At 43.8% G+C, this 27,181-nt stretch overlaps 1 protein-coding gene across 1 annotated transcript in view; it reads left to right on the top strand.

Annotated features, from left to right (window-relative positions):
* Positions 1 to 2,526, top strand: part of ZNF236 (zinc finger protein 236) — a 336,247-nt gene extending 333,721 nt beyond the window's left edge. The window contains exon 33 of the mRNA XM_077492345.1: positions 735 to 2,526. Within this exon, the coding sequence (XP_077348471.1) occupies positions 735 to 871 (137 nt within the window). The 3' untranslated portion in view covers positions 872 to 2,526. The remainder of the gene's footprint in view (positions 1 to 734) is intronic.
* The last annotated feature ends 24,655 nt before the right edge of the window (positions 2,527 to 27,181 follow it).

Below are 27,181 nucleotides of genomic sequence, written 5' to 3'. Positions count from 1 at the left end.
TGTAAGTCCGCTGTGCAAATACGGTGTGACAGACAGTATTGCAACGACCACCATTTTATTCTCTAGGGTGTTAGAATAAAAAATATATATAATGTTTAGGAGTTCTAAGTAAAGGGAAGGAGCTCTCAGGCAGGGGAAGCTCCATTAGCATTGCTGGTTGTCGTTCCAACGGCCACCACAAGAGGGCGCCAGATTCCAGAAGGAACCATAGGATCACAGAAGGCCTCAAAGACGGGGGCTCAATTACCGGCCGGCGCGGCCCGACGCGATCACGCCGGGGGGTCCACGGAGACAGGATACCCCCAGCTGTGCTGCGCCAGGTCGCTAAATCTAGTCGCAAATGCGACCTGGAGCCCGGGTTTTGTCGAGCCCTGGTGTTAACTATTATATGTGTTGTTACGTAGATTTCTCTGTCGAATATAAGCCGTACTAGATTCAAAATAACCTAAGAACATTCGATAAGAAGAAAAAAAGTACCCTCAGTTTTGCCCTATTTTCACACAGCCACGGCTTTATACAATTCCTAAACCAAATGAGTGAATGCTAGAAACAAAGTACATGTAGTTTTGCTGAACAAATAGTTGTACAACACTAGATAACTGATAATTGATGGATTCTACTCCATGAGGTCAGTGCTTGGCAAGGAATATTAACAGGTGTAAGTCACTTGGCACTCCGGTAAATTTTGTATGTGTAAATTTGGTGTTGTCATTGACTCAGTTATTACTTTATAGATCTTATTGAAGAAGTGTCATTGCACCCAGAGGAAGATGAAGGTGGGGAAGACATCACCCAAACTCTTGACTTAGAAGAAGTTGTCCAGGAATCATCCGGAGAATGGCAGTGTGGAATAACCAATGTTTTCCGATGACCAAAATCACTTCATTATTCTGTGTAAATGGTATATACACATGTATTGAACAGTCTTAGCGTTACGTTCAAACTCCCCTGTATGGTGGAGTGTCATTCCACTTTACCATGCATCAAATGTAAATATTATTCAGGTGCTATATGTTTAAAATGCTGACCAGCGTGTATTATATTCGGAATTTCTACTTTTACTCAGGTACTTCTGACAATATAATTTGCGCTTACAGACCTCCTTGTTGTTATTTCAATGACTCTTGATCTCCAGAGCGTCATCTGGATGCAAAACATGAGTCAGAAATGCAATGATTTCATGTATGAATGTTGAAGTAAAGATGATTGCACTTGCTGACCCCTAGTCCCTTAGCTTTTGTGATGTTCTGCTGAATAAAATGCACACACAAGGTACATGTTAACTGGCTGAAATGCTATACAGCTGCATGTACATATACATTGATGTTTACATGCACAAAATTCTGAATATGCTCTTATACTATATTCTGATTTTATATGCAACTCTACTGGTAGAATATCATGTTACAAAAAAAAATAAACATTTGTTTTATTTTTCCCCCTAGTTTTATATAGAGGGCAATCCACTTTGGTTCTTATTTGGGAAGTGGCTGGTCCATTTTCTATGTAAATTAAAGTATAAGTACTTGATAGGGATTCTAAATTGTTTATAAAAGCTTATTATACATTTAAGGTGTTCAGCTCCATTTTTGGTCACTACAAATCACTTCTACCGTTGTATTTTTGTCATCATGGCAGCAATATTTTAAAGCAATTATGTCTTTTTTTTTTTCCTCAACAACCAAAAATTATTTTTTCTCTGTACTGTTTACATTGGGTATTTTTTTAAACATTTATTTAAATGTGCAGTCTGGGGCACATTAATATATATTTTAGGTTCCCCTATGTATTTCTTCTGTCTAATTTTAGCATATTTTAAAGATAAATGCAGATGTGTAAGTAGTAATAGTTGTAAAATTAAACTATTCAGGTCTATTTGAACGTTTTCCAGATTTTTTGCTTTGGTAAAAAGGCCAAATAGTAGATATATAATATAATAAACAATTTATGAACAAGTCCATATTGAAAAAAAATCTAATTTTAAGACATTTGAAATCCACATTTAAATGCTCATTTGTCAAATGTAATATAGTAATATAGTAAAATCTATGTTTTTGGCTTTTAAACATTTTGAAACATTCCAGCTGTGACTTATTCCTCCTTCCTTGCTTATTTACTGCAATACCATCTGACCAGCAAATACTTTTTACTTTGTTGCTGTTGCGAAATCAGTGAAAAGCTAACATGTTTTCAAAATACAAAAAATAGTAATTTCCTTTTTTCATTTTGAATTGTGACATTAAAGCGGAGTTCCACCCATTTAAATGTCAGCAGCTACAAAATGTTTAGCTGCTGACTTTTAATAATCAGACATTCACATGTCCCAGGGTCCAGCGATACGGGCTCACAAAGCCTCGCTCCTCTCCCCCTCCTCTCCAAGGCACCGACATTCTAACTGTGGGCTTAAGTGTCCCAGAAGATTGCAGGGAGGGAGGGGGGAGAGGTGAACTTCCTTCCGGCGCCACATAGCCCGAGGAGGAAGTGGGAGCTGGGTGCCCATAAAAAACTGGGTATCCGCTCCCCCCCCCCCCAAAAAAAATGACATGCCAAATGTGGCATGTCAGGATCACCTGTGCTTAAAGCAGAAGTTCCATTTTTGGGCGGAACTCTGCTTTAACAATGCTTTCCTGCTTCTGTTGTTAAGACAAAGCTGTATGTTAAACTATGTCCTTGGAAGTCTGGTTCATGAATGCGATTGCCTGTGTTCAATAATATCAGTTGATGACATTTCACTGTTCTGATGGGGAATGTTGCAATGTCTGTATTCCTGTAGAAGTGATTAACACTTAAAAAATATATATTTCCTTTTGCAGACACAGAGGATGCCTAAAACTTGACTTCCATCTTAGTGTAGACTTCAGGAAAAATCAGTGAGCCAATCACACAGGCAGGAAATTACATTTCTGGGGATAATCTCTGTACAGAACACTTCCAGGTTGCTATATTGCATTAATTGTACAGACAATTAGAGCTGTTGCAGATTGAAAAGAAAGGGTAGTAGCGTTCAATTTTAATATGGTTTGTGTATCGGTTGTATATGCTATATTTTCTTTATTTTCTATATTTTTTCACAAAAGTATTCTGTAGAGCCAGTTAAAATGATTAAAAAATTAGAAAGTTTTGAATAGTAAACATGTTCAATTCCTCGATAGTATCACGCTTTCCTTGCCTTCCCATTATGCCTCATTTATGAAACCTGTCAGACCATGTTAAATAAGGAGGAGTCACAACTGACTCTTTGATGTGGAGTATTTTAAGTAGGAAATATGTAGCTTCATAGTTTCATAGTTAGTTAGGTTGAATAAAGACACAAGTCCATCCAGTTCAACCTGATTGAGTGTCTACAATTGTCCCTATCCCTGTACATTGTACACTTATGTCGGTCCCTACCCTCAAGGAGCCCACAATCCAAGGTCCCCATTCATATACTAGGGCCAATTTTGGACAGAAGCCAATTAACCTACCTGCATGTCTTTGGATTGTGGGAGAAAACCAGAGTACCTGGAGGAAACCCACGCAGGCACAGGGAGAACATGCAAACTCCAGGCAGGTAGTGTCGTGGTTGGGATTTGAACCAGCAACCTTCTTACTGCTTGGTGAGAGTGCTAACCAATACACCACTGTGCTTAATGCAAAGAATACTGGTGTTGATAAGAAAGACAACGTACATCCTTGTACCTTCTGACATTTTATTAATATCTAAAATCAGAATAACTTATTGCTTATGGGTCTCCCTACAGCTGATCTATCCTCATTACTGACTTCCGATGATTTGTTGTACATGGTGTCTCTACGTGGGGGCAGCCATCTTGGTAGAAGCAGGATTTTGCTTCCATGTCAGAGCCTCCAGCAAAGAGAAAAGTGGGTAGCACAATAAGGACATCAACAAATCTCACTGTAAATCCCCTAGCAATCTAAGATACAGTGCTCTAGATCGCACACTGCTAATATACAACTACGAGGCTTTAGGCACGCTCACACTGCATGGCAATGCTATTTTTCAGGAAAAAATCTAAACAAAAGAACACTTCAGGGTTCTCCTTTGGCATAATTACCATTTCTAAATGTTTCCGATAACATTGCTAGTCTTCAGTTTTTGAATTTAGATCCACTCTAAGACTCTCCCCATATCTGTATAATTCACACCAAAATATAGTTATGTTTGGTCAATGATATTATTTTCTTAATACCTGAAGATCATATCACCATAATCCCACCAATGTGGTGGCAGTAGGAAGGCATGAATCCTTAACGTGTTTGTAACCTTGTAACTTAAATTCACGGCCAGACTCTTTCTTGTATCCAGGCATAACACACTCTGTATGTTTTTTTTTCAAAAATCAATGCATCTAAATACATTTTTTTCATGTATCTTCAGGCCGGTCATGTGACTCCCAGCCGCTCTCCTACTCCGATCCTGGGTTACAGCGGGAGGGACCAAGATCTCCATCTGATGTCAGCCGGGGAGGTCATATGACCTCCGTGTTGACCGCTTAGCCTCGCCTGCTGTAGCACTGGATCAGAGAGGTAGAGCAGCCTGGAGTCATGTACCTGGTCTGAAGATCTCTAAAAAAGGTATTTGTTTTGCGTTATGGCTGAATAAAATAGAGGGTCTGGCAATTCATTTTTTTAAAGTTTGGTTTAGTTCTAATAGCGGCAGGAGGGGGGGGGGGGGCAGCTCACACAGACACACAGAGCTGACAGGCTTAGAGGGAGGGGGAGAGAGGAGAGCTGCGGATGACGAAGGCACTTAAACTGGCCACTGTAAACAGAGCTCAGCAGCCATGCCTATCATGCTCAGCACACAGAGGGGGACACAGGAACTGGCAGGATCAGTTTTTTACAGCTTATAGAGGATCAGATTAAACAGCACAAGCACTGTGCTGTTTACCCTGCTATGAGGAAACAGGATCTCTTTTTTTTTTTTTGTTACAACCACTTTAAGGACTCATTTATACTTGCTTGGATTTTAACGCACATTAAAGAGCCTACCGCCTTAACTTGCTTTTTTGAAGCTTTAATAAGGTTTGGCAAATTCCCCGTGTGTGCTATTTGTTTTAAAGGGGCCCAGTAGAACGCCATCTCAGTAGTACCCTCACTCAGTAGATCTCCAGCTATTAGTACCCCTGTTCAGCAAATCCTTTTTTTATTAGTACACTCGTTTGGCACATCCCTAGCTTATTAGCAGCCTTGTTCAGCAGATCTCCTGCTCTGCTGATCCCCCACTCAGTAGTAACCCCCAGCTCTGCTGATCCTCTGCTTTGTTGATCCTCCTCTCTGTCACTCTTCACTTCTCACTATATTGCTCTTATGCTGTTCACCACGTGTGACATCTGCTAGTTTTTACTGCTCTGGTCCCCCATCTCTGCTGATCCTCTGCTGCTCAGTCTTCTCTCTTCCATCCCCACTCACTTTCTGCTATAGCATTCCCACGCGTGCATTCTGCTACTTGCTCCTCTCCCGTCCTTACCCAACTCGCCTTCCTGCTGCTCCACACTGCACACCAAAAATGACATCTGCACCTGACATTTCCAGAATATATACACCGGAAGTGACTGCTGATGATGTCTTTTCAGTTTGCTTGTTGTTTCCAGTGCATCCTGAGATATTTCATATTTGCAATACTACTAAAACAAAGTGAAGCTAACACTGAATAAAAGCGCCTTAAAAGCTTCAGGTGCTTTAGGCTGGGTTCACACCTATGCAAATTGGATGTGTGTTTCTCCGCATCCAATTCGCATGACGGCTCTCTCTGTGACCGGTTCACATATCTCCATTGCGGCTGTGGAGCGGCTTGCACAGGAACGCTGTGCGTCTTTGGCTCCGTTTCAGAGCCGAATTCAGTCAAAAATTCGACCCTGATTCGTCCCTGGAACGGAGAGCTGCATCTGTCGTAGGTGTGAACCCAGCCTCAAGCAAGCTTTGTCATAGACTTCTATAGAGGCTTTGGAGATGCTTTGAAGCACCAGAAAAGCAACATAAGATATCATTTTTGAAGCAAAGCAAGCACAACGTGTAAACAGGACTGTTCGGTAACCGTTTTATTTAGTGTCCAATGCCACATTTTGAAGCAAGTGTAAACGAGCCATTGCCTAAAGAGTTTGAGTGTAGTCTGTCATCTTAATAACGCACAATGCAGCTACTCATTGGACCCAGCCATATATCTGACTCCATTAAAGTGAAATCTGATTAATGCTGCTGCACCTTGTAAAACATAATTGCTTTTCATGCTGCTTTATTGAACATGTCAAATATTAAACAGGAAAGCAACACATCACAAGTGGTTTCTATTATCTCTATCAATATTGTAAACGTTTTGTTTTCATTTTATTTTTGTTATGATGAAAATATTTATTTTGTAAATGTTTGTATATAACAAAAAAATGGCATCATAGTATTTTTTGTAAAACTGAAAACTTCCTTGAAAAATCCAATGTAAGCAGCCTTTTGTAAATTGTGTAAAATGGTTTGTTTTAATATTATATGCTACATGTGTCTACTGTTTGATTTGTACTTTTCATAAGCTGTGAACATTTGCACTTTTACCTTTTTTATTTCTGATTTTGAACAAGGCTGTTGTTCATTAAGATGTTTTCTATTCAAGCAATAAATTGCACAGGCCCATCCCTTCTCTGATTGGTGGATAGTTGTTTTAAACTCCTGCTGATACGCTAATTTAACAGTGCAGCCGTGATAACTCCTCTTGTCTTTCTTGATGTAACATAGACAAAATTGAAAAAAAAAATTTTTTTAATCAGTAGACTATCATTACCTTATGCCACAGAAAGTCGAGAAGTTATTCTGCTGGTGGTTTCGCTTTCCAGTGAGGATACCCCTGCCCATTAGTAGTAGGAGATACTTGCTAAGAAGTTGTCTATCTGCCTAAAAATGTAAAACATCTTAGGCCTCTGTAACACTGTGCAATTATCACATACACTGCAAATTCTGGTGGCAAAAATATGCAGATTCCTGAGGCTGGAATGACAGGTGTATGCAAAGAGCTGTGGCCATTCTCACTATACAATGCAATGAGATGCTGATGGTGGCCGTAGCTATTCGTGACTGTTGGCAGGTGCTCGCACAGCCAGCAATTACATGCAGTTCGAGACAGATGATCTTCACACTGACACTGTCTTTAACCACGGATATTTGCTGACAGTGTGAACAGCTGCAGATAGATATCTAATTCATATGATTTCATCTCCTGATAACTTTCTATTGTAAATATAGAGCATTAAGCAGCTTGTGACTTAAAACTTTTTGTTTGTAAAATATTGAACTTAAAATGTATTAAACAGATATTTTTTAATAATGTGTCTCTATTTACATTCATTTATATAGTCCACTCCTATATACATATACATAGTACGCTATTATTCTGTGCATTTTTATATATATTTTTTTATAATTTCAAATCTTTTGAATCAGTGATTTCCAAATATTTTTATCCCAATGGCACAATAGCTTGAATGTAACAAGCATAAATGCTAATACACATATATATATATATATATATATATATATATATGTGTGTGTGTCTATATATATATATATATATATATATATATATATATATATATATATATATGTATATATTGTTAACTTGTAACAGTTCTTTACAGTAGGAGATGGTCAGACTTCAGAATTATCTGCTAAAGACGACGACAGTGGGCAGCAGTATGGGGATGTGAATGTCTATTTGATGCCTTTCTTGCTAAAAAATTGTATCTGCAGGATTCATAAGCACAAGGATTGATATATAAAATAATTCTGACTTCCATATGATGAAGACAAAGAATTCCTGTAACCACTGAGGATACTATAAAGCTCCCTCACCAAGGTTTTCGTAATGTCTTTTTTATGGATCTACAATATTGGCATAATAGATTGAGTCTTTTTTTTTAACCTTAAATGGTAGATAACTTGACACATTTGGGTCCTCACAAGAACATTAACCACTTCCCGACCGCCTCACGCCGATATACGTACCTGTACATTGCCCTTTAAGAGGCGGCAGGGGCGCGCGTGACACGGGAAGCTCCGTGAGTCCGGTCGCGGGTCCCACTGACTCGAGCGCCTCACGGAGGGGAAGAATGGGGAGATGACGTTGTAAACAGCATCTCCCGTTCTGCCTATGATTGGAGCAGAGATCAGTGATCTGTAAAACAGTCACACCCCCCACAGTTAGCAACACACCCCTAGGACACACTTAAACCCTACACTGCCACCTAGTGGTTAACCCCTTCACTGCAGTGTCATTTACACAGGAATCTTGTTTTTGTATAGCACTGATTGCTGTATATATGACAATGGTCCCAAAAATGTGTGTCAAAAATGTCCGATGTGTCCACCATAATGTCGCAGTTACAATAAAAATTGCTGATCGCCGCCATTTAAAAAAAGATATATATTAATAAAAATGCCATAAAACTATCCCCTATTTTGTAAACGCTATAACTTTTGCGCAAACCAATCAATAATTGCTTATTGCTTAAAATAGAGCTTTCTTTTGGTGATAAAAAATGCATTATTTGTGGGAAAAAAAGGACGTCAGTTTTCTTCGGGTACAACATCGCACGACCACGCAATTGTCAGTTAAAAACGACGCAGTGCCGAATCGCAAAAAGTGCTCTGGTCAGGAAGGGGGTACATTTTTCCAGGTCTGAAGTGGTTAAAAGGAAGCACTGTGCAGGTATTCTTACAAGGTGACCTCCAAATACTTGGCTGTTGAGAAGTGAATGAAATTAATTGTCAAGTTCACATTACCATGCTCTCTGGGCATCACCCCAACCCAACCAATATATAAAGTGTTTGGACTGTAACTGGTTATTGAGTGCTTAAACAGCTGGAGGTAACCACATGATTATAGCTGCCTTCATCACCAGTCTCAGCAGCCCTTGCACAGTATATATTAATTTCTAATGGTAAAAGACGTCACAATGTTAAGGTGCGTTCAACTAATCACAACACTATTTCCATTTTTACAACCAGAAGTTTATTCGGTTAAACCTTTAAATTTGGGAGGCTTCTTCCTTTTTGTAATTGTAAATATAGCTTTTTTTAAGGTAAGTGAGACACACCTCTGTAGGAAACACATTTATCAAAACTTGCATTAAGTTATCTGGGGCCAACCATTTTAAGCATTTTGTGCTCAGCCTTTAGTTTTAATCCACCCCACAATGTACATTGTATGGTTTGGGAACAATGTTCATTTAGGCTGGATTCACACCTATGCATTTTTAGTGCTTTTTGCATTTTGCAGATTTCTACTACAGTCCATTTACCATGGTTTCCTATGGAACATGTTCTGTAGTGCAATTCTGCAAAATGCAAAAAGCACTAAAAATGCATAGGTGTGAATCAGGCCTTAGAGCACATCTCCTCTCTGTTGCTAAAAACAGGTGAAAAAGTTCAAAGCGGGGATGCATAGAAAGCATTTCTTCATTGCAGAGGACTCCTTTGTCTGAACAGGTCTCGGAGTAAATGGGTAGCTCACATAAATAAAAAAGGAGCTGCAAATTGTGCTTTTATCTGTCTGTATTACTTCACTCAGACCAAGGTTTGTGAGAATGGAGAATCCATGAATGGATAAAATAATGTTCTCTTTGTGGTATTGCTTTGAACTGTTTTGCCTGGTATGGGTTATAGAAGCATGAAGGAGCACTAAGCATAAAGTGCTCAAATGCTTAAGCCTATATTTATAAACAGAGTGAAGCAAAACTTGATCAGCAAGGTCACAAACCTCAAGGTGTGAACACAAAATCCATAAGAGCAGTGCTTAAACTTCAGTTGATTTACCTTGGCTATGAGATAGTTCTTTTTGTCTGTCATCTGTCATAGTCTAGCCATAACTGAGGGCTGAGCTGGTTTATACAAACTATTTTCTTCACTGTGTTGCAGCACCATCACTGTATCAGATATTGCACCCCATTAGCCACGTATTAGCTAACCGGTGCCTGTGGCAGTTGGTTATCGTACTACCTTTAAAGTGATAGCGCAAGAGTACCACCTTATCATATTACATACAGTACACAGTGCTGAGTTCCGATTGTGAGACTGCGAATTCCTGTCTCACACCCACAACAAAATAGAGTAGGTTTGAGCGTCACTCAGCTATTCAGAGGCAGCTTTGTATTCTGTGAATGAATACAAACCTTCCCCTGATTAGCCAAGTCGGCATGTGTGACATCATTAATCTGCTTCAGCCAACCAGAGGAAGCTTTGTATTTATTCACAGAATACCAAGCTGCCTCTGAATGACTGAGCAACACTCAGACCGACTCTGCATTGTTTCAGGTGTGAAACGGGAGGTCTCTCTCACAGACAGTATTCAGCACTGTGTACTGTATGTAGCTGTTGCTACATTCTATTCATACAGTGCTTAGAGCCAGTGTAGCACTTAGTCAAGGAAATAGTTTGTTTGGGCCAGCTTGGGATTGTGATTGTCCACAGCTATCACATGGTACCTGAGCCAATCACAACACTTTGTACCATGTGATTAGCTGTAGCTAATCACAGCATGTCAACGGAAAGCAAGCTGTCATGAATAGAAACCTATTCATGACAGTTCAAACAATTGCATTTACAGTGTTCATCACTGTAACAGCAATCACAGTGTAAAAAAAAAAAAAAAAAAATCCCTGAGCACCCCCTTTACACTAAAATACTCTTTTGAAAGTACAGTGCCTTGAAAAAATATTCGTAACCCTTGAAATTTTCCACATTTTGTCATGTTGCAACCAAAAACATAAATGTATTTTATTGGGATTTTATGTGTTAGACCAACACAAGTGGCACATGATTGTATGATTATAAAAGTGGAAGGAAAATGATAAATGGTGTTCATATTTTTTTTTTACAAATAAATATCTGAAAAAGGTGGAGTGCATTTGTATTCAGCCCCCTTTACTCTGATACCCCTAACTAAAATCTAGTGGAACCAATTGCATTTAGTCACCTAATTAGTAAATAAAGTCCACCTGTGTGTAATTTAATCTCGGTATAAATACAGCTGTTTTGTAAAGCCCTCAGAGGTATGCTAGACAACCTTAGTGAACAAACAACATAATGAAGGCCAAGGAACAAACCAGACTAGTCAGGGATAAAGTTGTGGAGAAGTTGAAAGCAGTATTAGGTTATAAAAAGAAATCCTAAGCTTTGAACATCTCACGGAGCACTGTTCAATCCATCATCTGAAAATGGAAAGAGTATGGCACAACTGCAAACCTACCAAGACATAGGCGCCCACCTAAACTGACAGGCTGGGCAAGGAGAGCATTAATCAGAGAAGCAGCCAAGAGGCCCATGGTAACTGTGGAGGAGCTGCAGAGATCCACAGCTCAGGTGGGAGAATCTGTCCACAGGACAAATATTAGTTGTGCACTCCACAAGTCTGGCCTTTATGGAAGAATGGCGAGAAGAAAGCCACTCCTTATGGCTATAAGGAGTCCCATTTGCAGTTTGCGAGAAGCCATGTGGGGGAAACGTGGAAGAAGTTGCTCTGATCAGATGAGACCAAAATTAAATTTTTTGGCCTAAAAGCAAAACACTATGGGGGTTATTTACAAAAGGCAAATCCACTTTGCACTGCAAGTGCACTTGGAAGTGCAGTCGCTCTAAACCTAAGGGGTAGATCTGAAATTAGTGGAAGCTCTGCTGATTTTATCATCCAGTTGTGTGGAAGCTAAAATGCTGTTTTCTCTTCTATTCACCGACCGACACAGCTCCTCTCTGTAACTAAAATTGTAACACAATACACAGAACTTTAGTCCCGCCCCGGGGGGGGGGGGACCCTGTGCTAACAACCCTACCTGCTCCCAGGCAGAACTCCGTTTTAATTTGCCTAGTGAAGGAGAATGACCTAGGAACCCTGCGGGCCCTTTGGTCCATTTTTTTTTTTTTGATGCAGGTTTGATGTTTTTTGCGCAAGATGAAAGATCCTGGGATCTTCTATCAACTGCCGGCTGGGTGACAGGCTGGTTAAGTTATCCTTGTAGTCTCCCCAGTCCGGCCATCGAGCGTGTGCAGGCCGCAGCTAAGGCTCGGCAGGCCACGACATGCCTCAGCTCAGAGGTGGTCGGTGAGTTTCAATGCTCCGGGGTATACATATGACTGGGCTACTGATGTCTGGATCACAGTATACCGGGCCAGCAGCTACCCTGTAAGCCCACGTACACACGGTCGGAGATTTTGCCAACCAAATCCGTCGGATTTTGCCGGTCGGATTTAGTCCGACGGATTGTGTCCGAAACTGTTGCATACACATGGTCGGGCCAAGTTGGCGAAAAATCCGATCCTTCAGAACGTGATGACGTAATTTCGTTACGATGGGACTACATTCAGGCTAGTAGCCAATAGCTTTGATGTAGGAATTTGATCTGAGAATGCGTGGCACTTGAAAATGCTCTACACATGATCGGATTAGGTCCGTCCGGCCCAGTTGGTCGGGAAATATTTCCAACATGTTGGAAAAGTCCGATGCATACCTCACACAGTCTGATTATCTGACGACACGGTCCGATAAGACTCATTCCGACAGATTCTCCGACCGTGTGTACAAGGGCTAACTGCGCAGGAGTAGGTCTGTGATGGAATGTCTCCCAGCTCTTCAGGACTGGTAAGTACGGCTCTCCCTGCTTCAGTGGGGTGAGCAGCTGGGCATTCCCTGGGAGGTCGATTCTGGGCCACCTCACCTCCTTCTTTTCTCTCCCACGTCCCTATCTCCCCTCCTTCCCCCCTCTGGGGGGGTGGCTGCATGTGCTGCGGGCGGTGTGTGTGTGGGGTTCGCTGGGTCTCTCACATATAGGGGGCTCTCTGTGGCTAGCGCTGGTCCTGGTCCCGGTCTGGAGGGTCCCAAAAGGTGTCTGTGGAGGTGTTCTGGCTGAAGGCAGGCAGCATTGTTCTGTGATTTTTCCTGTCACCGCATGGCGCTGTCCGGCGGCCATCTTGACTGTGGGAAAAGCAGGTTCCCCTTGTGAGCCTCAGCAGCCATCTTCTATAGGATTTTCTTATTAGTTGCATTGGCGGACATTTTTTTGAAGCCCAAGCGCTCTTTTCACCGCAGTTCTCTTGTGACAGCTTTACGTGTGCTCTCACATGCTGTTTGCTGTGTCCACTGTGTGTGCAGGACGCTGAATGGCTCTTCCCTGAACACTGGTGCAAACTCTGCAGAACGTTTCACCGCTAGTCTGTACAGCTGCTGCGGACACAGTTTCTTCACTCTGCAACTGGGTAACCTCCTAGGGACTACAGGCACGGCTAGTAACATTCACAGAAAGCCCCAGGGCGGTAAGTCTGACGCTAAGTACCCCTACTTCCCCCACGCGGCGGCAACAAGAGGGTGGGACCTTCACTGTCCTAAGTCCCCGTGCAGGTGGCAAACAGGCTAGGGTCAGCATGGCTTCAGAAACTGGTGTTTCTTCCCCTGAAATCCAGGCTATTGCAACCGGGTCACCTGCGGATAGCGCTGTGCCCATGGACACCCTGACGGCAGTCTTTAACTCTTTTGTTGCTAAAATAGAGGCGGTGCGTGGAAGGAAAGGTGCGCATAAAAGGCCCCTGCCCCCCCCCCCGTCCTCTGGGGAGAGCTCTGATGCAGACTCGGGCCCTGCTGCGGCTGTTGACCCCTGCTCTGACCTATCAGATGAGGCTGACCAGGACCATTCGAACAGTAAGGATGATTCCCCGTCCGTGTCCAGGCGTGACAAATCGCTTGTTGGAGCACTTATCACAGCTGTGCGTGATACCCTGAAGATACAGGAGCCAGCGGATCCCTCTGCTGATGTACCGGCCCCTTTTGGGTCCCGCAAACCAGCACGTTCACCTAAGGTGTTCCTTTATTTGACTTATTTTGACAAATTCATCTACAGGGAATGGGGTCGCCCGCAAAGGACCTTTTCGGTCCCCAAAAACATGGCGGTGCATTACCCCTTTGAGGAAAGCCTTCTCAAAAAATGGTCGGCTCCTCCGGTCGTGGACTCCCCAGTATCCAGGTTAAATAAAGTAACCATGATCCCGGTAGATGGGACTCCTGCATTCAAGGATCCCACGGACAGGAAGGCCGAGGTAGTGGCTCGTTCCTTGTTTACGGTTGTGGGGTCGGCCATGCAACCAGTACTGGCATCCGCACTGGTATCACAGACACTGACTGAGTGGGAAAAACTTTTGCACCACGAATTGGGAGAGCAAAACGCCTCCCCTGTCTGTGTGGAACTAGCAGACCAACTAGTGCAAGGCCTTAAGTACGTTTGTGACGCGTCCCTGGATACTCTCCCTCTGTTATCCAGGGCTTTAGTGTCAGCTGTGGTGCTGAGGCGCCTGATTTGGCTTAAATGCTGGTCTGCTGACCAGGCATCCAAAAAAGCCCTGACGGATCTTCCTTTCCTTGGCGACCGGCTCTTTGGAGCTTTGTTGGATGACATTATTAAAAATGCCATGGGTGGTAAGAGTACACTACTCCCACAGGCCAGGAAGGCTAAGGAGCCACGCCTCAGGCAAGGGCCCTCCTTTTCCGCTCACAAGCGGCTTTTTCATCCGCCCGGTGCTTCGACAAAACTATCCCAGCCCGAAAGAAGTTGGTGATTGTACTGACTCAGCATCTGGAGTACCTAGGCTTGCTTTTGGACTCCAGGGAAGCGAGGGTCTTTCTCCCCTCAGACAAATTGCAGACTCTCAGATCTGTGGTCAAGCTGCTGATGAACCGCAAGTGGTCCTCACTCCGCTTTTGCATGCGAGTACTGGGGCTCATGGTAGCCTCTTTCGTGGCAGTACTTTATGCCCAGTTCCACACCAGAGTCCTGCAGAAGGAGATCTTGACAAAATGGCACAAATCTCCATTGTCCCTGGATCGGTAGATCCAGGTGAGCCAGCCAGTCAGGGACTCTCTGATCTGGTGGTTGAGGTCCCCGGTGATTCAGTCCGGAAAATCGTTCCTTCCTCTGAAATGGACGGTGGTCACTCCGGACGCCAGTCTATCCGGCTGTGGTGGAGTGATGGGGATTCAGTCGGCTCAGGGCCTCTGGTCGACGAACGAATCCAAGTTGCCGATTAATCTGCTCAAATTGAGGTCGATCAGGCTGTGCCTCCACACATGGTCGACGTGTCTTCAAGGCCATCCGACCAGGATACAGTCAGACAACGCCACGGCTGTGGCGTCCATAAATCAACAAGGGGGAACAAGAAGCTCAGCCGCTGCTCGGGAGGTCGCTCACATACTTCGGTGGGCAGAGCGACAGGTTCCGGCTCTGTCAGCCATTTACATCCCGGGGGTGGAAAACTGGCAGGTGGACTATCTGAGTCGTCTGGATGCAACACCCATTCCCCTGGGTCCAGCATCTGAGATATTCAGGCTGCTCTCCCTCTGTTATCCAGGGCTTTAGTGTCAGCTGTGGTGCTGAGGCGCCTGATTTGGCTTAAATGCTGGTCTGCTGACCAGGCATCCAAAAAAGCCCTGACGGATCTTCCTTTCCTTGGCGACCGGCTCTTTGGAGCTTTGTTGGATGACATTATTAAAAATGCCATGGGTGGTAAGAGTACACTACTCCCACAGGCCAGGAAGGCTAAGGAGCCACGCCTCAGGCAAGGGCCCTCCTTTTCCGCTCACAAGCGGCTTTTTCATCCGCCCGGTGCTTCGACAAAACTATCCCAGCCCGATAGGAAGTCCATGGACGGTCAAAAGCGTCCCTGGAACCGCAAGCCTAACAAAAGTGCTACCGCATGAAGGTCGCCTTCGGGAGTTTGCAGCCCGGTGGACCTCCCGGTTATCCGACCAATGGGTCTGCGACCTAATTTCCACAGGCTACAAGATAGAGTTTATCTCTTGGCCGCCAAACAAATTCTTCCCCTCTATCACCCCGCAGACACTGTGAGAATTTGGGTGGCTGTTGAACCTAAAGAAGTTGGTGATTGTACTGACTCAGCATCTGGAGTACCTAGGCTTGCTTTTGGACTCCAGGGAAGCGAGGGTCTTTCTCCCCTCAGACAAATTGCAGACTCTCAGATCTGTGGTCAAGCTGCTGATGAACCGCAAGTGGTCCTCACTCCGCTTTTGCATGCGAGTACTGGGGCTCATGGTAGCCTCTTTCGTGGCAGTACTTTATGCCCAGTTCCACACCAGAGTCCTGCAGAAGGAGATCTTGACAAAATGGCACAAATCTCCATTGTCCCTGGATCGGTAGATCCAGGTGAGCCAGCCAGTCAGGGACTCTCTGATCTGGTGGTTGAGGTCCCCGGTGATTCAGTCCGGAAAATCGTTCCTTCCTCTGAAATGGACGGTGGTCACTCCGGACGCCAGTCTATCCGGCTGTGGTGGAGTGATGGGGATTCAGTCGGCTCAGGGCCTCTGGTCGACGAACGAATCCAAGTTGCCGATTAATCTGCTCAAATTGAGGGCGATCAGGCTGTGCCTCCACACATGGTCGACGTGTCTTCAAGGCCATCCGACCAGGATACAGTCAGACAACGCCACGGCTGTGGCGTCCATAAATCAACAAGGGGGAACAAGAAGCTCAGCCGCTGCTCGGGAGGTCGCTCACATACTTCGGTGGGCAGAGCGACAGGTTCCAGCTCTGTCAGCCATTTACATCCCGGGGGTGGAAAACTGGCAGGTGGACTATCTGAGTCGTCTGGATGCAACACCCATTCCCCTGGGTCCAGCATCTGAGATATTCAGGCTGCTGTGCCTGAAATGGGGCACACCAGATGTGGATCTATTGGCCTCCCGTCTCAATCAGAACGTGCCGAGATCCGTGTCCAGGATAAGAGATCCGTGGGCAGACGTGTCAGACGCGCTGATGGCTCCGTGGGATCAGTACCAGCTGATCTACTCCTTTCCTCCACTAAAGCTGTTGCCACATCTGCTTCGCAGAGTGGAAGCCTAGGGGATCCCAGTAATCCTGGTTGCCCCAGATTGGCCCCAGCGGGTCTGGTGACAGATGCTTCCTCTGCGAGAGGACCTCCTATCTCAAGGTCCAATCTTTCACCCTGCCTTACAATCGCTGGCTTTAACGGCATGGCTATTGAGAGCCAGGTGCTGAGGAACCGGGGACTGTCGGACTCGGTGATTCCAACTATGCTGAGGGCGTGGAAGTCTTCTTCACGGAAGAAATACCATCGTACCTGGAAGGCCTACATCTCTGTGTGAGGAGAAAGAGTGGCATCCGCGCTCCTTTTCTATATCCAGGATCCTGCTGTTTCTTCAGCAAGGTGTAGACCAGAAATTGGCGTTGAGCACCAAGGGGCAAATTTCAGCCTTGGCTGTCTTTTTTTAGCGACCCCTGGCATCTCACTCATTAGTGAGTACCTTTGTTCAGGGGGTTCACAATGTAGTCCCTCCGGTGCGTTCATCGTTGCCCCCATGAGATTTGAACCTGGTGTTGTCAGCGCTTCAGAAGCTGCCGTTTGAGAATATCAGGGAGATTCCCCTGTTGACCCTTTCACAGAAGGTGGTCTTTCTAGTGGCCATCAAATCAGCCAGGAGGGTTTCGGAATTGGCGGCCTTATCAGCCCACGGCCTTCCGACACCAAGCATCTGTTGCTCAGGTGTGTAAGGCGGTGACCTGGTTGTCTGTCCATATGTTTACCAAGTTCTACAAGGTAGACATCAGTGCATTGGCTGATGCCTGTTTTGGCCGCAAAGTTTTGCAGGCGGCCGTGTAGTTGCAATTGAGATTTTTTTCCTGGTTTTTCGATAAAAACGCAGTACTGTTTGTTAATGCACTGTTGTATTACTTCTGCAAAAAGGTTGCGGTGTTGGGGATCTCTCCTGTTGAGAATGCCCGGTTATATGGCGGTGTGTTTTTTCCATACACTGCTGTTTTTTTGTGGGTTTAGTTTCACTAGTTCCCACTTGCCATGGTGGATGAATTTTTTATGTTGTTTTTCCCACCCCTCGTTTGGCACTGCTTGGGGACGTCCCACCCTAATTCTCCGGAGGCTCCACCCACAGACCTGGGGTGCCCGTCACATCTTCCGCTCAGCTACAGGGTTAACTCGGAATTAAAAACAATCCTGCAGGCCCTCCCGACGAAGGCTGACATTGAGGACATAGTGGGGAGAGTAGAAGCCACACACAGGAAGGAGATCTTGGCAGTCAGACAAGAGGTGCAGGCGCTGCACACCAGCCTGGCGACAGGAGAATCCTCCCTGTCGACTCTGGAGGAGGATGACCACCCTGGAGTCCCAATAAAAGGCCCACGCAGAGTCGGCAGTAGAGCTTCAGCTACGGATGGAGGAATCAGAGGACCGGAGTCGGAGAAACAACTTACGGCTCCGGGAGCTACAGGTCCTACAGACCTTCTCCCTACAGTGATTGACATTTTAAAAAAATAGCGGCAGTGAACACCTACCTGAACAAATAGAAGTGGACCGGGTCCACAGGGCCTTGGGCCCCCACTCATCTGATCCATCCAGACCCCGGGACATGATCTGCCGGCTCCACCACTATATTCACAAGGAGGCCATCACCCGCAGAGCCTGGAAGTTAGGTGATCTGGAGTTTGAGGGCGCGAGTGTGATACTCCCTGACTTATCCAGAGCTACATTGCACCATAGAGCCCTCCTGGACCTAGCCAGAAGACGCAACGCATCTTACAGATGATCACCTTCCTCGAGGTGGATCCGATTGATCTCCCTAACTGGTTGGGCTATCTTCCATGCTACCAGGGATGCCCAAGCATGCAGGGATCCAATGCACCACGACCGCAGAGACCCCAAAGAGGTGAGTGCCGAGCGTGTACTCTATCCCAGCAGGAGTCTCCGGAATCATGAGTAATCCATGCTGCCATAATTGCCCCACGGCTCTGACTCTTGTTGGCCCATTGTCCAGTTGTCCTGAACCCTGTCATTCCCTCCTGTTCTCTCCTGGACCAGCACTTGATTCTTCATCCACATGACTGTGTGTCCCTCGCTCTCAGCCGAGCTCTGTACCCACACAAGGAACCCCCCCATGCAGGAATCCCTGGTCCCCCGCAATACAGCTAAGCTGGAGGTCCCCTGAGGGCCCGAACACTGAATAGAAGAGCTAGAGGATGTATGGCGTGGACCAATTACGTCCTTCATTGTCGTTGTTTGAAATGTGGGTCCAGATTCCTGCTCTGATGAGCTGTCAGGAGAGACTCAGGTGGGGGGAGGAGGATTGGATGGGAGAAGAGTCGCACAGATGGATTACAACTTACATACTGCCTTCCCCCCAGGAATATAATATGCTGTGGGGACCAACGGTCCCATTGGGTGGCGGGGGGAGATCTGTGGGCGCTGCTGTGGGTGGGGGGCGCTCTGGAGCAACGGTGACCTGAGGCTTTCATGCACATGACTGGGTATGATACTGGCCTGTTAATACATGGAGCCGGAGCATGATCGCTGAAGGGTGGGAAGCCCCCCCACTGTTGCACACCTTTACATTGGACTTTGTTTTACTGCTGGGGCAGGGATGAGGGAAATGTTTCTCTGCTTGTCAGAGTTGGTGGGGATGTTGGTCGCTACACACCACACTCTCGGAATGTTACCCGTGGGTCTGGTGGGGCACACCTAGTTAGTATGCTGTTGATCCTTTTTTAGGTGAATGCTTATAAATGTTTAGGTGAATTACGCCTGACCATCAAGTAATGTTATAAAGTTTTGAGTTACAAATGAACATTTAAGTATTGCCGGGGTGGGTGGGAGACCTGGGTCCTCGGCTACCGGCTGTTGACCGCTCACACCCCCAGTAGGCCGTTGTATGCACCCGGGCTCTCGGGATTGTATGCATCACAATTTCTTATACTAGTCAAACCCCCAGTGGCAACAGGCCCGGGTTGGGTTTTTTCCTTTCCGGCCTCTGCCCCCACTTTCTCTCCCCCTCCCCTCTGCTTCCCCCCCTCCCCTCTGCTGCCCCCCCCTCCCCCCTTCTCTCTCTTTTTTTTCTCTTTCTCTCTCGTCTTCTTTTCACTTTACACTTCTGAACTCTCTCGAGCTTTCTATCACCTACTCTTCTCCTCCCCTAAGACATGGCGGTGAACTCTATAAAAGTGACCGCTCTCAATGCCAAAGGGTTAAACACTCCTGAAAAGAGACACATGCTGCTACACCACCTGAAGAAATCACACACTGATGTGGCCTTTATTCAGGAGACACACTTTAAGAAGGATTGACTCCCTTCGCTCTAAACTAGGTTCTTCTCACATGCATTCCATATCCAAAACTAGAGAAGTGTCCATATTAATCTCCAGCAGGCTACCATGGCAACATCAGGAAGTATCTGCCGACCCCCGAGGGGCGCTTCCTTTTTCTCAAAGGTCTCCTAGGCGAGTTCCAATTCACGCTGGCAACACTATATGCTCCCAATGATCACCAAGACCGATTTATTAAACACACCCTAGATAATCTGTTGAAATTCAAAGCAGGCCAACTGATTTTGGGGGGAGATTTCAACGCCCCGCTGATTCCCTCTTCAGATACATCCATGGGCAGCTCCTCAATCCCCCCAACGAATAGAAAACAAATTGCACAAGCCCTTCATAAGGCTCAGCTAATAGACATATGGTGTCTACAACACTCAGGCGAGAGGAACTATACCTTCTATTCTCCCCCGCACAAACTATATTCTAGGATAGATTTGTTCATGATACCACATGACCAACTACACCTAGTAAGTTCCACCTCCATGGGTCAGATTACATGGTCTGACAATGTGCCCATCTCCTTTACATACACCTTCTCCGAAAGACCCTCGCCCAGATCCCTATTTTGGCGTCTGAACGAGAGCCTCCTCCAAATACCTGAAGTATTAGCAGATGTGACCAAAGAGCTAGACCATTACTTCCAGGAGAATAACATGCAGGACTGCAATTCTGGGGTGATATGGGAAGCCCACAAATATGTCCTTCGAGGGATTCTCATTAAACAAGGGGCACGCATCAAAAGAAAAAGAAATGAGCAACTGACCAGCTTACACTCCAACTTAGCCTCAGTTGAAGCAAAACACAAACATGCTCCCACACAGATCTTGGAGACAGAACTGAGGACGCTACGCTCACAGATAACGGACTTACTACATTATAAAGCCAAGGCGGCACTACAATTCTGTCGCAAGATGTCTTATGAGTCGGGGGACACGTGCGGGAAAAGCTTAGCCAGATCAGTCAAAGCTATAAAATTCACATCCTACATTCCCCAGATAACCTGCCCCAATGTCCAGATAGCTACAAACCCAAGACAAATCTCAAAGGGGTTCCGCAACTTTTACTCTGACCTCTACAACTTACAAAGCTTCGGCTCTAGACAGGACATAGACTCCCAACTTCTATCACTCCCCACAGAGACTCAAGAACTACTAGAAGAACCAATCACTTTAGAGGAAATACAAGTGGTTGCAGGCTCCATGAAACTAGGTAAAGCCCCAGGCCCACACGCATACACCTCCCAATACTACAAAACCTTCCTCCCAATCCTAGGCTGGCATATGGTGACATTTTTCAACGCATTGGGGTCAGATATTCATTTTCCCAGAGACACATATCCTTGAGAGCCCACATATCCTTGATCCATAAGGAGAGGAAAGACCCTGTCCTTTGCGGGAGTTACATGCCCATCTCACTCTTGAATGCGGACTTGAAACTATTCTCCAAAATATTAGCCACAAGACTATCACAACGCCTCCAGGCCCTAATTCACCTTGACTAGGTCGGATTCATACCCACCAGAGAGGCGAGGGATAAATACCATTAAGGTTCTCAATCTCCTTCACGTAGCAAACACCACCAAAGTCCTCAGTATATTTGTGAGCACCGACGCTGAAAAGGCCTTTGATCGGGTAAACTGGAACTTTATGTTCTCAGTTCTCCAACACATTGGACTAGGAGACAGGATGATGAAATGGATAGGTAACATATACTCGAACCCTTCAGCACAGGTAAAGGTGAATGGAGTGCTTTCGGCCCCCTTCTCCATTGGAAATGGAACTAGACAGCGATGCCCCCTGTCCCCCCTCCTCTTCGCTCTATCCCTAGAGCCTTTCCTCTGTAAAATAAGACTAAATCCAGACATAACAGGACTTTAGTTGGGTAGCTCACATTGTAAGATATCAGCGTATGCTGACGATCTATTATTCTCTCGAACAAATCCTAAGATCTCTTTACTAAACGTCCTCCAAGAATTAAAAATTTACGGGGCACTTTCACACTTAAAGATATACTTTTCCAAGTCAGAGATTATGGGCATTGCAGTTCCCCCTTACACTTTACTCGACCTGCAAAATTTTCACTTTAAATTGACCACTACGGCATTAAAATGCCTGGGTACAAACATTCCTCCGGACATTTACATAGTCAGGTTGAAAAAAAGGCACAAGTCCATCTAGTTCAACCACAAAAAAATAATAATAATATCATACAATCCCATATACCCAATTCTATACCCACAGTTGATCCAGAGGAAGGCAAAAAAAAACAGCAGAGCATGAAATTTCACGCATGTAGACCTAAATCCCCCCCTCCTTACTAACCAAGACTCGCATCTTACTAGAGAAGTGGCATGCAGGCTTCCACTCTTGGTTTGGAAGGTGCAACCTCATTAAAATGAGCATATTACTCAAATTCATCTACCTCATCCAAGCCCTACCGATACAGATTCCACCCTCCTACTACAGACACAGTTCACCCGTTTCGATTGGGCTCATAAAAAAACCCCAGACTTAACCGATCGCAAATGTCGTTTCCCAAACATTACGGAAGGTTGGCGCTGCCTGACATAAGACAGTACTATCTAGCCTCCCATTTGGGGCGGATACTTGATTGGAGACGTAATAGGACATCCAAACTTTGGGTACAAATTGAACAAACCCACATACCTTAAAAAGGTGCACTCTGGCGTTACAGTGCCCTACCTCCAGGATTGAAGTCACAACCGCTAATGGGTACTACACTGAATCACCTAGCCTCCAACCAGGCATCCCTTACATTCAAAAACTCCCACGGCTCCTGATACTCGGCCACCCAAACTTTGAGCCGGGTCTACACTCTACGGAATAAGCCACCCTTAGAGACTCTAACTATGATCATGCAGCTAAATTTATAATCAATGGGAAATGGCCAACCACACCAGAATTGTCCAAGCCCACAGGAACCTTCCAACGCCCTTTTTGGAGAGCGGTACAATTACACCATTTCTTTCATTCTATACCTAGACCCCAGGACTTCGTACGCCAGCAGAAGTCATTTGAAGACCTCTGCTCGGGTACGGGCTCATTAGCTCACACTCTTTCCCAAACATATACCCTGCTGAATACACCAAAAGATCAGCCGCAACTGTCATGCCTGGCCAGATGGGAAAGAGGCCTAAATTGCATGTTCTCAACGGTACAAAGACAACGCATCATTACTTTTGCTCTTTAAACCTCCTAATGCACTAAAACACAAGAGACAAATCTTAAGTTGATTTCCCGATGGTACCTTACACCTACCAAACTGCATAGATACTTTCCCTCTCCCTCGAATCGTGTTGGTGCTATAGAGAGGAAGAGGGTACTCTGATCCATATTTTCTGGTCCTGCCCTAAGCTGAAAGATTTTTGGGGGGAAGTCCGACATATACACAGAAGTTTACAGAATACCTGATCCCAGAGGATGCTGCATTCTTCCTATTACACCATTCAAAGATGCCTACCAAAACATACAAAAAGTCAATAATACGCCACTTGCTCAATGCGGCAAAGGCGTGCATACCCCTTTATTGGAAGCAGCGCTCCCTTATGACCATCACACAATGGTTATGTAAGGTAGAAGAGGTGAGGAAATGGAAGATTTAATCCTCACAGAGCAAAATAGGCAAGAGATCTACAATTCAGATGAGGGACAGCGTCTCCTAGGGACACAAAGCGCCCTGCCCGCCCTCTTTAACTCATAAAACTTTAAGCCACCATCATGTCTTATCCCCCCCTCCTCTTTTCCCTTTCTCCCCCTTTCTGCTACACTACCTTTTTGTTTACCCTTAAGAAATGGTGGAGGAAGTTTGGGGAGAGAGGCCCGACTCTCGGTTATCTCTAAGTGTATGGTTACCGGAGGGTGTATACACAACCAAAGACAAATTATTGACCCATTGTTCCATTTTGTTATATGTGCTGTAACATGTTTTGTAAGATATTACCATAAACGATGTACATGGACTTTATAAACTAGACTCTGTATACGTCCTTATTTGTACTGTGGGGACCTCTTCCCCTTTTTCTCTGGAGTTGAATAAAATATATATTCGATAAAAAATATGTCACTCTCTAGATGCGCAAAGCTGGTAGAGACATACCCAAAAAGACTTGCAGCTGTAATTGCAGCAAAAGGTGGTTCTACAAAGTATTGACTTAGGGGGAAAAAAAGATTGAAAAGCATTTATCATTTTCCTTCCACTTCACAATTATATGCAACTTTGTGTTGGCCTATCACATAAAATCCCAATAAAATAAATTTACAATTTTGGTTGTAACGTGACAAAATGTGGAAAATGTCAAGGGGTATGAATACAGAATGTAAAACAAAAAACATACTGTTGCCAGTCATATGGTGACAGTATGTAAAAAAAAAAAAATGAAAAAAACATACATTTTATTTCATTTCTTCATTTTCCAAAAACATGTGACAGAAAGTTACATAAAATAATGCCTCTTACTAAATACTTTGGACTGTCTACTTTCCAAAAAGGGGTCATTGGGGGTTATATACTGACTTGGCAGTTTAGGGTCTCAAGAAATAAGTACATCAGGATTGATCCATTTTCAAATATATACACCATAGTTTGTAGACTCTATAACTTTCACACAGACTAAATAACATACAGTGATTTGGGTTATTTTTTAACAACGAAATGTAGCAGAATTCATTTTTTGCCCAAATTCATGAAGAAGCATTATTTATTTGCAATTTACTAACAGAAATGAAGAAAAATTAAATTTTTTTACATTTTTTGTATTTTTTTATGTATATAGCAAAGAAAAAAAAAAAAAACATTGGTGATCAAATACCACCAAAATATATCTCTATTTGTATGAAAATGTTTTATAGTATACATTTCATTTGCATACAGTGCTGCATGACCACACAATTGCCAGTTAAAGCAGCACAGTGCCGAATTGAAAAAATGCCCTGGTCATGAAGGGGGTCAAAACTTCTGGTGCTCAAGTGGTTAAAAAAAATTAATAAAAAAAAACGTAAACAAGATGTTTGATAACCATGTAGAGCTGTTGGAGCTATCAGAGTGACTTTGTTCAATATAAAAGGAATTTATGATTGAAAAAAACATGAAAAGATGTGAACATAATTGAATTGACAATGAAGAAAGTGAATTAGTCTGAAGTAAAACCCACAAAGAGGGAGATATAACAATCTGATCAAAAGATGCAGAACCGTGACCGAAACCAGCCAAAAAAACAATGCATAAAAGATTTGTCTTTAAAAAGGCATACTCTGATACAAGATGAGATTAAACATGTGATATGAATAATAGTTAAAGGATAAGTAGATCCACAGCATATGTGCACAATAGAAACAAAGAGAACTGTGAGGATTAGAAATGGGGCAGCTTGGCATGAAGGTGACAACCAGGGAATTCTCTATGGTCCATGGGATTGTAAGACAGAATGTTGTATGCGTAGAGGAGACACCTGTTTTGACATAGGGGTCACTCTAAAAATATGTAAAATATTTAAACAAGGTGTCTCCTCAGTACATACAATAAGCGAAGGAAGATAATGAGAACACAGGCATTGATTCATTATATATTTGGCTATAATTGTGTTATCCAGATCCATTAGATCCATTTACAGGATATTTACCTTTATCTTGCTGGAATATATCTGTATTGATGAGACTGCTGACTCCACCATATAGCCAGTCATTCGCACTCGGATAAGAAATCATTGAACTTACAGATAGCAGTAAGATGTACTGTCTAGGAATACAAATCTACAAATTTTATTTTTCTTACTGAGAATTCCTCCCCACAGGACTGATTTATTATAGACTGTAAAATAGATGAATATATAGTGACTGGTGTGTGGGGTGTGTGTGTGCATTAATAATGTATATATATATACAGTATTTCAGTACTTCTAACCAACTGTTGGCATACCACTTTTTGGTAAAGAATCATTCTTTACCGAATTGCATGCTGCATGACCATGTCCCACGCTTTTGAAAAAGGAGAAAGATATTGGGACTTTATATGAGGCACAATGCTACATAACATAAATAAACCACTCAATGTAAACATTAATTAAATGAATAGAAAACATAACATCTATCTAGCATTTCCAATATGGTCCCCATCTACAATTTTACCTTTATACTACAATTAGGTAAGAGTGGTTGGGATCCTTGTTTGCCTCTTTCTTTTAAGTTTTATATTCCTTTCTCTTACCATATCATTTTGGTACTATTCTAGATATTCCTAAACCCTGCATCTGTTCTTGACGAGTGGTATACTAACCACGAAACGCATAGAGCTTCCTTATAATATGACTTTGTTCATTATTGTTTATATATCCATATGTTACCAATACAATCTGGTTTACATACCCAAGGTCTACTATCATGCTTATTGTGTTGACTTTAATATGCAATGTTTTACATATTAGCTCTATATGTGATATACTATTGAATATGCTATTGTATTACTTTTTACCATGTTACATTGTTATGTATGCCTTGTGTATTAATTAAATAATGTTTACATTGATTGGTTTATTTATGTTATGTAGCATATTGTGCCTCATATAAAGTCCCAATATTTTTCTCCTTTTTCCAAAGTATCGAGGATGGAGGTAAATCTTAGCCATTGCCTCATATAAACTCCCAACCACATTTTCTCTTTTTCATGTCCCACACTTACTTGACAGGGTGACCGCTATCTCCTGCTGTTCTAAAGGGAAAGACGATGGATCCATGTTTATGCAGGTGCTGTTTCTAGATAGCTTTATTTAAGCTGAGATTTTGTATTTTTTGCCTTTTTTATGGATTATTGTTGTTTGCTCCTTTTATGATAATGTTTTGACCTCTACCTTGTATGTGACTTTTTACCTTTTGTACTGTGTGATGTCATCAATAGGGGGTGTTGTTGGTGGGTGGAACTTTGGGGTTATTGGTCTGTTCACCTTCATGTTGTAGTGTCTTGAGAAAGGTGGACTGCAACGGCAACAATAAAAATGCTGCTGTTGTGATCTA

Source organism: Lithobates pipiens, unplaced genomic scaffold (genome assembly GCF_037356315.1).
Source record: "Lithobates pipiens isolate NorthernLeopardFrog02 unplaced genomic scaffold, aLitPip1_a1.2 Scaffold_19, whole genome shotgun sequence".
Lineage (NCBI taxonomy): Eukaryota > Metazoa > Chordata > Amphibia > Anura > Ranidae > Lithobates > Lithobates pipiens.
This window is presented reverse-complemented; position numbering and strand designations above follow the sequence as displayed.